The sequence below is a fragment of the Nerophis lumbriciformis genome, linkage group LG39, assembly GCF_033978685.3.
Source record: "Nerophis lumbriciformis linkage group LG39, RoL_Nlum_v2.1, whole genome shotgun sequence".
Taxonomy (NCBI): Eukaryota; Metazoa; Chordata; class Actinopteri; order Syngnathiformes; family Syngnathidae; genus Nerophis; species Nerophis lumbriciformis.
In genome coordinates, this window is record NC_084586.2 from 14,437,690 (window position 1) to 14,450,000 (window position 12,311).

General features: G+C 38.8%; 1 protein-coding gene across 5 annotated transcripts in view; it reads left to right on the plus strand.

The window, feature by feature from the left end:
• The window catches only part of LOC133577898 (cerebellar degeneration-related protein 2-like), a 64,412-nt gene extending 53,592 nt beyond the window's left edge, over window positions 1–10,820 (plus strand). For all 5 annotated transcript variants that reach the window (XM_061932013.2, XM_061932014.2, XM_061932015.2 and 2 more), the window contains 4 exons: window positions 8,085–8,233; window positions 8,296–8,448; window positions 9,704–9,917; window positions 9,994–10,820. In XM_061932013.2, the coding sequence (XP_061787997.1) occupies window positions 8,085–8,233; window positions 8,296–8,448; window positions 9,704–9,917; window positions 9,994–10,521 (1,044 nt within the window). In that variant the 3' untranslated portion in view covers window positions 10,522–10,820. The remainder of the gene's footprint in view (window positions 1–8,084; window positions 8,234–8,295; window positions 8,449–9,703; window positions 9,918–9,993) is intronic.
• Window positions 10,821–12,311: the final 1,491 nt, after the last annotated feature.

Consider the following 12,311-nt stretch of genomic DNA (forward strand, 5'->3'; position numbering starts at 1 on the left):
TTAGATCCATGAAAGAAGGAAGAAAGTGAGTGAATGTTTATAACTGAATACATTTACATATGCATAAAAATGTTTTTTTTTTAAAATGAATTAAGTAAAGTTTATGACAACCTTTTACCAAAACACAATATAGAATGTGAGCTATAACAGGATAATGCATACATTTATCATTTGTTTTCAAAACGCTTACAAAAAAGTGGGACCCTAAAAATTTGCATGACTTGATGGGGTCCCCATTTTGAAAATTCCTAGCGCCAACACTGATGGAGTATTGGTGCGTGCAAAACAGCAGCAGGCGGCTGTGGCCTGCGGGCCGCCTCTAATACTAATCAAATATCATCCCGGGGGCCATAGATCATTCATTGACTTGACTTTGACACATAGGATCTCGAGACCTAAGCATTTAAGGTAAATTTAAAAAAAAAATATATATATATATATATATTTATTTATTTATTTTTAACACTTAGGAGTGGGGCCCTTTTGGATCCCCAAAATTTTAGTGAAATGTTTTGTCTTAAAGAATTAATATTGAAATAAAATCAATGTTATAAATTTGTTACCTATTTAGGTCTCCAATTACTTTACATCAAATATTCCACTTTAAAAGTCTTATTGGAGAAAAATGTGCAGATTTTGTGTTGTAGTCATACAAAAACAAGGTTTGGAGAAAAAGGGCATTAAAAGATCATTTTAAAACTGATTTGATTTGTCATGTGCCACCCTAAGTGTAAAAAGTGTTCAGTCAAAGCATGCTGGCAAAACTTGACTTCTGGATCAAATACTTGAATACACTTAAATTCAGCTTAAAATGTCTGGAGGTAAAAAGCTTGACTTCTGCTTAAAACACTCTAACACTTCAATTTTGCTTAAAATGTCCTGAAAAAACTTTAGTTCTGGATGAAATACTTGAAAAATCTCTAAATGTATCATAAACTGTCTGGCTAAAACTTGAATTCTGGATAATATACTTGGAAAAACACTGATGCTTAGCTAAAAAAGGACTTGTGGGGGAAAAAAAGCCAGAATTTTTTTATAAAATAATTGAAAAACACTTATTATATTCAGCTTAAAATGTCTGGGGAAAACTTAAATTGTCGATAAAATACTTTGAAAATTTTGATGCAGCTTAAAATGTCTAGAAAGACTTGAATTCTGGATAAAATACTTGAAAAACACTTACATTCTTCTTAAAATGTCTGGAAAAACTCAAAATCTGCTCAAATGCTTGTTGCTGCCTTAAATGCTTGAAAAATGCTTAAATTATTCTCAAAATGCCCGAAAAGTGTTTAAAAATTATTTTAAAGTGGCTGGTAGAAGCTTGAATTCTGCTTTAAAAACTCCAATTCTACTTGAAAAACTCTTGATTCTGCTTAAAATGACAGAAAAATGCTTGGATTTTACATGCTTGAAAAACACTTAAAATCTGCTTAAAATGTCTAGAAACACATCTGCTTGAAAATACGTGATTCTGCCTAATATGCTTAAAAATGCTTGAATTCTTCTCAAAATGCTTAAAGTCTGCTTAAAATCTCTGGAAAAACAATTTCACTTGAATTCCTCAATAAATATTTATCAGTGTTACCAAATGGGATGGACCATGAGGGTGCAAAATTAGTTTTTAATGTTATTACAAAAATTGTCAAAGTGGAGGAAAAAAGGTCAACTTGTTTTATCAATAAAGTAATACTGGGAATATAAAATATATTTTCAAACAGTTTATATTAGAGAATAAATAAATAATTTTATAACGGCTAAATCATCTTGCAGTATTTTATCTTGGTTAAATTAAATAGACATGTTTTAAGAAATGTGCAGCAAAAGGAAAAAACTTGAATTCTGAATAAAACACTTAAGTTCAGCTTAAAATGTCAGTGGGGAAAAACTTCAATTGTGGATAAAATATTTGAAAAACAATTAAATTCAGCTTAAAATATCTGGTAAAGAAACTGTCAGGTTCAAACAGTGATGACATCTATTAAACAAGACAAGAAGCAAGGAATTAAACAGAGACAGAATTCAATTTAGCTCAATTGAGGAGAAACGCGTAGACACTGTACCCTTGCACAGTGTCGTCCCACGCTCTGACGAAAGATTGTACGCCTCCTCTTTTATTTGGACTTTCCCTGATTGCATGGCAACAGCTGTTTCTAAGGGAGGGGGGTCGTAAACAGCCATCGCCTTTGGTTACAAAACACTTCAAAGAAAAGGTGCCTGAAGCTTGCGTCAGGTCCTGCTTCCTCTCCGCGTTGTAGATCTCGGGTCAAGACAATATCTTCCTGTGGATTACAATACATCAAAGAAACCGACGCCTTCATGTCGCTTCCCATCCTACACAGAGCTTTTGTCTTCTCGCCGGGAACTCATGGAAACAGAACGATTTGTGATAACTTGCATACAATTATTCTGACACCACGTTATGCATAAATCATATAAAATAAATACATGTAATGCTATGTTGTGCCAAGTAAATTCCACCCCATATGTGCCTGATGCACATACAGTACCAGAAACCGCCACTAGTCGTGATAATGTTGGAACCCATTTCCCCTGCGTATCAGCATATTGAGAAGGAAATAGGCATACCAGCTTTGTTAGACAAGATCATAGACTGTATTGGACAATATAGTTTACATACCAAATGTCCATTTCCATTCATTACAAGTAATAAGAAAACAAAAATGCCTGACTTACCTATCATGGAGTAAAATCTTCTCCGCCTTCAGTCGTCTCCATATTTCTAAGACATCCCCGATACAAGTCCTCGTTTTGTTCCTGGCTTTGTCATGAATAAGCCGAGAATCGTAACGACGCCTTTTAGATTGACTAAGGTCTGACATGTTTAGTAACTTTACCAGTGGCAGTGGCCAGACGAAGATGGCGGTGCGTAACTGGCAACCTGGATGTGACACTGTCAGGTTCAAACACTGATGACATCTATTAAACAGACAAGAAGCAAGGAATTAAACAGAGACAGGATTCAATTTGGCTCAATGAGGAGAAATGCATAGACCTGTACCCTTGTATAGTGTCCCACCACGCTCTGACGAAAGATTGTACGCCTCCTCTTTTATTTGGACTTTCCCTGATTGCATGGCAACAGCTGTTTCTAAGGGAGGGGGGTCGTAAACAGCCATCGCCTTTGGTTACAAAACACTTCAAAGAAAAGGTGCCCGGAAATTGCGTCAGGTCCTGCTTCCTCTCCGCGTTGTAGATCTCAGGTCAAGACAATATCTTCCTGTGGATTACAATACATCAAAGAAACCGACGCCTTCATGTCGCTTCCCATCCTACACAGTGGAGTTTTACAAGCCTTTTGATTGGTAAGATCAAAGACAGCTTTTGTCCTCTCGCAGAGCGAGCTGAACTTAAGGTAACACAAAGTTTTGTGATAACTTAGATACAATTATTCTGACAGAAACTTTAACAATAGTTACTTAATTGAATGGAAATTAATTGTTTTGTTATTACAAAAATGGTCAAACATGATTTAAAAAAAAGAAGTCAACTTTTATCAAAATAAGAAAAGTACTAATGAGGATATAACAACATATATTTTCAAATGTAGTTTATAATAGAGAATAAATAAATAATTGTATAATATATAAGTTATCTTGGTTAGATTAAATATATTTTAGGAAATGTGCATCAAACTTGTACATGTCAAAAATATATTTAATCAACTTTCCCTGCTAAACATTTCATGTAAAAAAATAGCAGAAATGTTTCTTCTCTAAATGTTGCTTTAGTGATCAAATGTTGACTTGGGTCAAGGTGGTGTAGATGAGGACTTGGAAAGCTACAAAGTGGTTGTTGAAAGTGAAACAACAACATGAAGGGAAGATTTATTTAGAAGAATGTTTGTGCTGCTGAAGATTATGTCTGCACTTTTAACTTCCTTAAGTCAGTCTGGACCAAAGCTTCCTGCTGCCATCTTGCATTAATGTCCAACTCCTAAACGTTGGCGTCGGTACCTAAGTCGGGTTTCATGTTCATTGTGCACTTCTGGTGCTCCCGTAACATAAAACACTTTTTACATGATGAGCTGATATTTGGACGTGTCCTCGTGTCCATAAATGTTTTTAAAGTTTCCCAGCAGAAAAATGCACGGTTGTGAACAATCACTTTCGCTTTCAGTCTTGCTCCTCTTAGTGGACGTTAGAGATGCGCGGTTTGCGGACACAACCGCGGGTCGGGCGGGTAAAAATAGATTTTTAAATAGATGCGGGCGGGTTGCGGTTGAACCAATTCGGAAATATATACAGGTAAAAGCCAGTAAATTAGAATATGTTGAAAAACTTGATTTATTTCAGTAATTGCATTCAAAAGGTGTAACTTGTACATTATATTTATTCATTGCACACAGACTGATGCATTCAAATGTTTATTTCATTTAATTTTGATGATTTGAAGTGGCAACAAATGAAAATCCAAAATTCCGTGTGTCACAAAATTTGAATATTGTGTAAGGGTTAAATTTTGAAGACACCTGGTGCCACAAACTAATCAGCTGATTAACTCAAAACACCTGCAAAGGGCTTTAAATGGTCTCTCAGTCCAGTTCTGAAGCCTACACAAACATGGGGAAGACTTCAGATTTGACATCTGTCCAAAAGGCAACCATCGACACTTTGCACAAGGAGGGAAAGACACAAAAGGTTATTGCTGAAGAGGCTGGCTGTTCTCAGAGCTCTGTGTCCAAACACATTAATAGAGAGGCAAAGGGAAGGAAAAACTGTGGTCAGAAAAAGTGTACAAGCGATAGGGATCACCGTGCCCTGGTCAAGATTGTGAAAAAAAACCCATTCAAAAATGTGGGGGAGATTCAGAAGGAGTGGACAGCTGCTGGAGTCAGTGCTTCAAGATCCACCACCAAGAGACGCTTGAAAGACATGGGTTTCAACTGCCGCATACCTCGTGTCAAGCCACTGTTGACCAAGAAACAGCGCACAAAGCGTCTCACCTGGGCTAAGGAAAAAAAGAGCTGGACTGCTGCTGAGTGGTCCAAAGTCATGTTTTCTGACGAAAGCAAATTTTGCATTTCCTTTGGAAATCGAGGTCCCAGAGTCTGGAGGAAGACAGGAGAGGCACAGGATCCACGTTGCCTGAAGTCTAGTGTAAAGTTTCCACCATCAGTGATGGTTTGGGGTGCCATGTCATCTGCTGGTGTCGGTCCACTCTGTTTCCTGAGATCCAGGGTCAACGCAGCCGTCTACCAGCAAGTTTTAGAGCACTTCATGCTTCCTGCTGCTGACCTGCTCTATGGAGATGGAGATTTCAAGTTCCAACAGGACTTGGCGCCTGCACACAGCGCAAAATCTACCCGTGCCTGGTTTACGGAACATGGTATTTCTGTTCTAAATTGGCCCGCCAACTCCCCTGACCTTAGCCCCATAGAAAATCTGTGGGGTATTGTGAAAAGGAAGATGCAGAATGCCAGACCCAAAAACGCAGAAGAGTTGAAGGCCACTATCAGAGCAACCTGGGCTCTCATAACACCTGAGCAGTGCCAGAAACTCATCGACTCCATGCCACGCCGCATTAACGCAGTAATTGAGGCAAAAGGAGCTCCAACCAAGTATTGAGTATTGTACATGCTCATATTTTTCATTTTCATACTTTTCAGTTGGCCAACATTTCTAAAAATCCCTTTTTTGTATTAGCCTTAAGTAATATTCTAATTTTGTGACACACGGAATTTTGGATTTTCATTTGTTGCCACTTCAAATCATCAAAATGAAATGAAATAAACATTTGAATGCATCAGTCTGTGTGCAATGAATAAATATAATGTACAAGTTACACCTTTTGAATTCAATTACTGAAATAAATCAAGTTTTTCAAAATATTCTAATTTACTGGCTTTTACCTGTATACATAGTTAAAACTTGTTACCCACATACGAAAAACGAGCAGCACGCTTTGAAACAGTCAATTTTTCATCAGGCACCGCGTCCCAGCAACAAGTGGCGCAAGTGAGCGCTCCTTCAGCGCAGCAGGGCACATTTTAGAGGCCAGGCGCTCTCGTCTGAATCCTGGCACTGTAGATGCCATTTTATTCCTGCATAGTGCTAACAAAAAAAAAAGTAAGTAGACATACAGTTGGATATGTTAAAGGAATTAGTCTACGTTACCTATAGGCTATACCAAATAAGCCCATGTCTAACCTATATTGAGTTCGGTCAGCTGAATAATTTTGATGGTTACGTGTTGTTTGGGCGCACTACAATGCAAAGGAATTAAGGCAATTGCGTTGTTTATTGTGGTTTTTTTCTATTGGAGATATACTACTATGTGTGAATAATTATTTGGCCTCGCTTTCAAGTGAAGCGCATCTCCGATTGGCGACAATGTAAGGATATTTAGCCTGCTTTGTTTGTCGCGACCGTCTATTTTCATTATAATTCAAGTTTGATGATAAAGTGCAGTCTGATGGGTTTGATTTCCCCCCTTCAGCTATTTGTCTTGGCCAATTTATTATTATTATTTATTTAATTTATTTTTGTTTAAATAGAGATGACATACATATGTTATTGTATAATTAAAGTTTGTGCGCGTGATTGACAGCCTAAGGCTTATGAGGCACATTTTTTATTCATTTTTTTATTTCAACTTAAAAAGGTATGAGCCTATGCCTATGCCTAGAACATAGGCTATGTGTTTATCTTTATTTTCCTGCCTGTCGTTGACAATGGAGATTGTCTGATATTTTGTCATGGCTGCAGATCAATCAGTAAAGGTTCATCTTTGTCGCGAAATTGTTCACTGTTTCACTGTGCACCCCGCCCTCGTCCCTATTTGAGCATTATAACGTTAACAAGTTAATATTCATTGAAATAAATTCAGAATTTTTTTTTTACCTAACGAAAATATAGGCCTAGTCTTTCTAAAACATTTTTTTAACTTCTTAAAAGCCTCGTTCTGCTTGCTGCAACTGCGCACACAAAGTGTGAGGAACGCACTCCTGATCTGAGGGCATTGGCAACAATAGTCAACACTTTCTTAATGGAAATGACAATAATATTATAATAATGATAAATAATTTTATCACGCATTAATATCTCTTAGCCACGAATGCATGGCCAAGAGATATTAATGCGTGGCACGCATTGAATGTCTCTGCTACATTGGATCAGTCTCCTTTCTTTAACAGGCAAAAGCTTTAGAACCTCACTAATGCCTTGCATCGTCTATATTAGATATATAACAACGGGCGGATGTGGTTTTGATAAAATGTTGGTTCGGGTGATGGCGGATGGTTGACGACTTTTGTGATGCGGTTGCGGATGAAATAATTGCCTATCCACGCATCTCTAAGTTAAAGTCCCAATGATTGTCACACACACACTAAGTGTGGTGAAATTTGTCCTCTGCATTTGACCCATCCCCTTGTTCACCCCCTGGGAGGTGAGGGGAGCAGTGGGCAGCAGCGGTGCCACACCCGGGAATCATTTTTGGTGATTTAACCCCCAATTCCAACCCTTGATGCTGAGTGCCAAGCAGGGAGGTAATGGGTCCCATTTTTATAGTCTTTGGTATGACTCGGCCGGGGTTTGAACTCACAACCTACCGATCTCAGGGCGGACACTCTAACCACTAGGCCACTGTGTAGGTATCTCTAGTGGACGTACATGTAAAGTGCTGACAAGGCGTGTAATATTCTTGTCAAATTGTCCATAGAAACACTTGATTAGACAGCCATGTGATCTCAACTTCATGAAAAAAGACTGAAAATAAGCCGGGGGTCAGATGCCAGGTCCATGTGGGGGGGGGGGGGGGGGGGGGGGACAAGAGGGGCACTTGTGTAGCGCTTTTCTACCTTCAAGGTACTCAAAGCGCTTTGACACTATTTCCACATTCCACGACCCATCAGGAGCAAGGGTGAAGTGTCTTGCTCAAGGACACAACGGACATGACTAGGTTGGTAGAAGCTGGGGATTGAACCAGGAACCCTCAGGTTGCTAGCACGGCCACACTCCCAACCACACAGTGTAATATTTTTATGAATTTTAACATTATTAGTTTTGGGTTTTTTGGTTTTTTTTTGCTGTGGTTGGACATGACTTGAAGTTTGTGCCCTGCAGCACCTGAGCAAGCAGGTGGACCTCCTGAGGCAGGTCAACGACCAGCACGCCAAAGTCTACGAGCAGCTGGACGTGGTGGCCCGGGAGCTGGAGCAGAGCAACCGCAAGCTGACTCAGGACCACAGGACGTCCCAGCAGAAGATCCACAGGTGAGTGGCAGCACATGTTCATGTGTCAAGAAGTGGTCTCAGAGGCGTGTTGGCGGGCGCAGGCTGACAGAAACGGTGGAGCAGCTGCAGGCGCAGGTGGAGGAGCTGCAGCATCAGCTGGAGGAGGTGAAGCTGGGACCTTCTCTGCTGGCTCAGGAAGGACAATGGAGGACACGTAGAGCTCAGAGTGTGAGCTGCCTGGAGGAGCTGCAAAGGTCGGTCCTTCTCTCTCGTTTTAGCCATTCAGGCTTCTTGCCTGTCTGGCTAATTAGTCACATGTGTAATCAGGGAGCAAAACCCTGCAGGTCAGCACAGGTGGATGATGTTGCAGGTCAAAGTCTTGGCATGTTTTCTAATCTCATGTCTGTCCTGCTGATAAATGTTGCACACTTTGCACTTCTCATCTTATCATGTCTGATAAAACATGCAATTAAAGCACAGCTGACAAATGTCTAATAATGTTTACAATAATGTTCATCCTATGCACTGTATATGTGCACATACTCTATGTATACATATACACACACATACTGTATATATATATATATTTTTATACACAATGTATGTATACATATATATTTATAGTCTGTGTAAAAAAAAAAAATTTATACACAGTCTGTGTATAAATATATACATACACAGACTGTATGTATACATATATATGTATACTATACAGTCTGTGTATAAATATGTATTTATACAGACTGTGTATACATATATGTATACTATACATACAGTGTGTGATATGTATGTATGTATGTGTATATATATATATATATATATATATATATTATATATATATATATATAATATAAATATGTGTATATATATATATATTATATATATATATATATATATAATATAAATATATATATAAATATATATATATATATATACATACATATATATATATATATGTGTATATATATATATATATATATTATATATAATATATATATGTATATAATATATATATGTATATATATATATAAATATATATATTTATATATGTGTGTGTGTATATACTGTGTGTATGTCTGTTTTATATTTTATTTATAAATATTTTGTACTTTAATAATTTGGCATTTGTTTAATTATAAAATAAATTCAATTACTGGGTTTTTTTCTATTATAGTTTTAAAAAGTTTTCCAATATTTTAGCAATTTTATATTAAAAATTAATTGTCGCATGTCTATAGAGATCATTCATGTTTTGCAGATGTTTTTTAAAAGTGAAATTGTTTTCATAGCTACAAGTGCTTTTTCCGCTTCTAAAAGAGTACCTAATATAGTGGCTGTGGGCGGGCGTGACGTACCTAATATAGTGACCGTGTGCGAGCAAGGCGTACCTAATATAGTGACCATGGGCGAGCGTGGCGTACCTAATATAGTGACCATGTACTAGAGTGGCGTATCTAATATGGTGACCGTGTGCGAGAGTGGCGTACCTAATATAGTGACTGTGTGCAGGCCCCCAGAGGAACCTTGTGGCGAGCAGGAGTGTTGCGGCGTGCAGCAATGGCACGAGGAGCAGCAAGCGTCGCTGCGGCACTCTCTGCGTCGCCTCCAGACTCAGTACGCCGGTGAACGCACCCGTCGGGAGGAGGCGGAGCGAGAGGCGGGGCTCCTAAATCGGGAGAATGCGGCGCTCGAGCAGCAGCTGGCCGGAATGGAAAGGTGCAAAGTGAGGACGAAGGAAAAAAAAACACGAGACAAGTTTGATTCGAGTTGGCGTGCAAACGAGTCTCACCTGTGCTCAGGTGCGAGTGTCGGAGTTGGAGCGCGAGGCGGAGGAGCTGCGTGGCCTCTGGAAGTCTCGATCCTTCGCCAGGTGCGACTCGGAAGAGGAGGAAGAGATGAGCCGGCGTCCTTTCAAGCGCTGGGCCAGCGAGCGTCTGCTGAAGGCGCACGACTCCGCCAGGGAGCACGAGTACTGCTGCGCCAGGAGAGCTCAGGTGGTCAAACACCGCGGCATCTCGCTGCTCAACGAGGTGGACGCCCAGTACAGCGCCCTGCAGGTGAAGTATGACCAGCTGCTGGGACGCCTCAGCCAGCAGCGTCACGAGGAGGAGGAAGAGTGTGTGAGTCCCAAGGAGGTGCAGACTCTCACCGTGGACTCTCTCACCGTGGACTCTCTCACCAAGGACAACCACGTCCATCAGCCCGAGTACAAACTACTTTTTAGAGAGATTTTCTCTCGCCTCAATAAAACCAAAGAGGACCTGATTGAAAACAGGATGAGACGTCCTGCAGGCCAAGTGGTGTCACTGCGGTCATGTGACTCCTAATACACTTTATTAATATTACTTCTCTCTACCTCCATGCAGAGGAACATGCATGCTGCTTCCTGAAACTTACTAACTTAGCAATTTTAGGGAAAAAAAAAAAGTTAATGTAACTTGAACATTTGTGATTGTGTGAAGAAAGGACAAAAGAAATGTCTCTAAATGTAATATTCCACTAATTCTTCTTCTTCTGGTGCACCTGCTCTACTTGACTTTGTCATCTTCACACCCAAACACTTTTTACACTAACTGTCATCACCTCTCATTCCTCATGAAATATTAAACATGAATTCTATCATCTACACTTACGTGTGCTAGGAACTTTGGTATTTTTTCCATCCAGATAACTCACCTACTGTTTATATACATCTGCACTTATGCATACATAACTACATACATGTATATAAATCTCCATGTACACACAACTATTACACATTCATAACTACATATGTGTATATAAATCTGCACTTATACATAATTACATACATGTGTATACATCTGCACTTACACAACTACAAATGTGTATACAGATCTGCACTATATATATATATATATATACACATATATACATACATATATATATACATATATATATATATACATACATATACATATATATGTATATATACATATATATATGCATATATATACATATATATATATATATATGCATATATATACATATATATTCATACATACATATATATATATATATACATACATATATATACACATACATATATATATATACATACATATATATACATATATATATATATACATATATATATATATATATATATATACATATATATATACCGTATTTTCCGCACTATAAGCCGCGCCTAAAAACCACAAATTTTCTCAAAAGCTGACAGTGCGGCTTATATATGGATTAATATTAATATTCATTTTCATAAAGTTTAGGTCTCGCAACTACGGTAAACAGCCGCCATCTTTTTTCCCCGTAGAAGAGGAAGCGCTTCTTCTTCTACGGTAAGCAACCGCCAAGGTAAGCACCCACCCCCATAGAAGAGGAAGCGCTTCTTCTTCTACTGTAAGCAACCACCCGCCCCCGTAGAAGAAGAAGCCCCCGGATATTGCGTTTCATTTCGTGTGTTTACATCTGTAAAGACCACAAAATGGCTCCTATTAAGAGACACGCGTACAACGCAGAATTCAAACTCAAGGCAATAAGTCACGCAGTAGAACACGGAAATAGAGCAGCAGCGAGAGAATTGAACATAAATGAATCAATGGTGCGTAGGTAGAGGAAGCAACAAGATGACCTGCGCCACTAAGACAGGGAGACAGCGCCGGACGACATACGCCAACATCTGCCAGTGGATTGTAAATGCCTGGGCGGATATATCGGTCTCAACTGTGGTCCGAGCTTTCCGGAAGGCAGGATTCACGGAACTGCTGGATAACAACAGCAACATTGACTCTGATGACTTCGACGAGACGGAGCCGGCCATTTTGGATGCCGTATTCGCCCAACTTTTTAATTCAGACACTGAAGAAGAATTCGAGGGATTTATGGATGAGGAATAATTTCAGAAAGTGAGCTTTAAATCTTTATTTTGTGTGTTGTGTGACATTAACGTTCGAGCAACGTTGAGTTATTGATGTTACTATTGCTCTGCACTAATTTGAGTGTTACTATTTTTGTGATTGCACATTTGCACATTACATTTTGGGGGTGAACAGAGTTGTTAGAACGCTGGTTTGTAATATATTATTAAAGATTGACTGACCTATCTGACTGTTTTTTTGACATTCCTTTAGCGCAG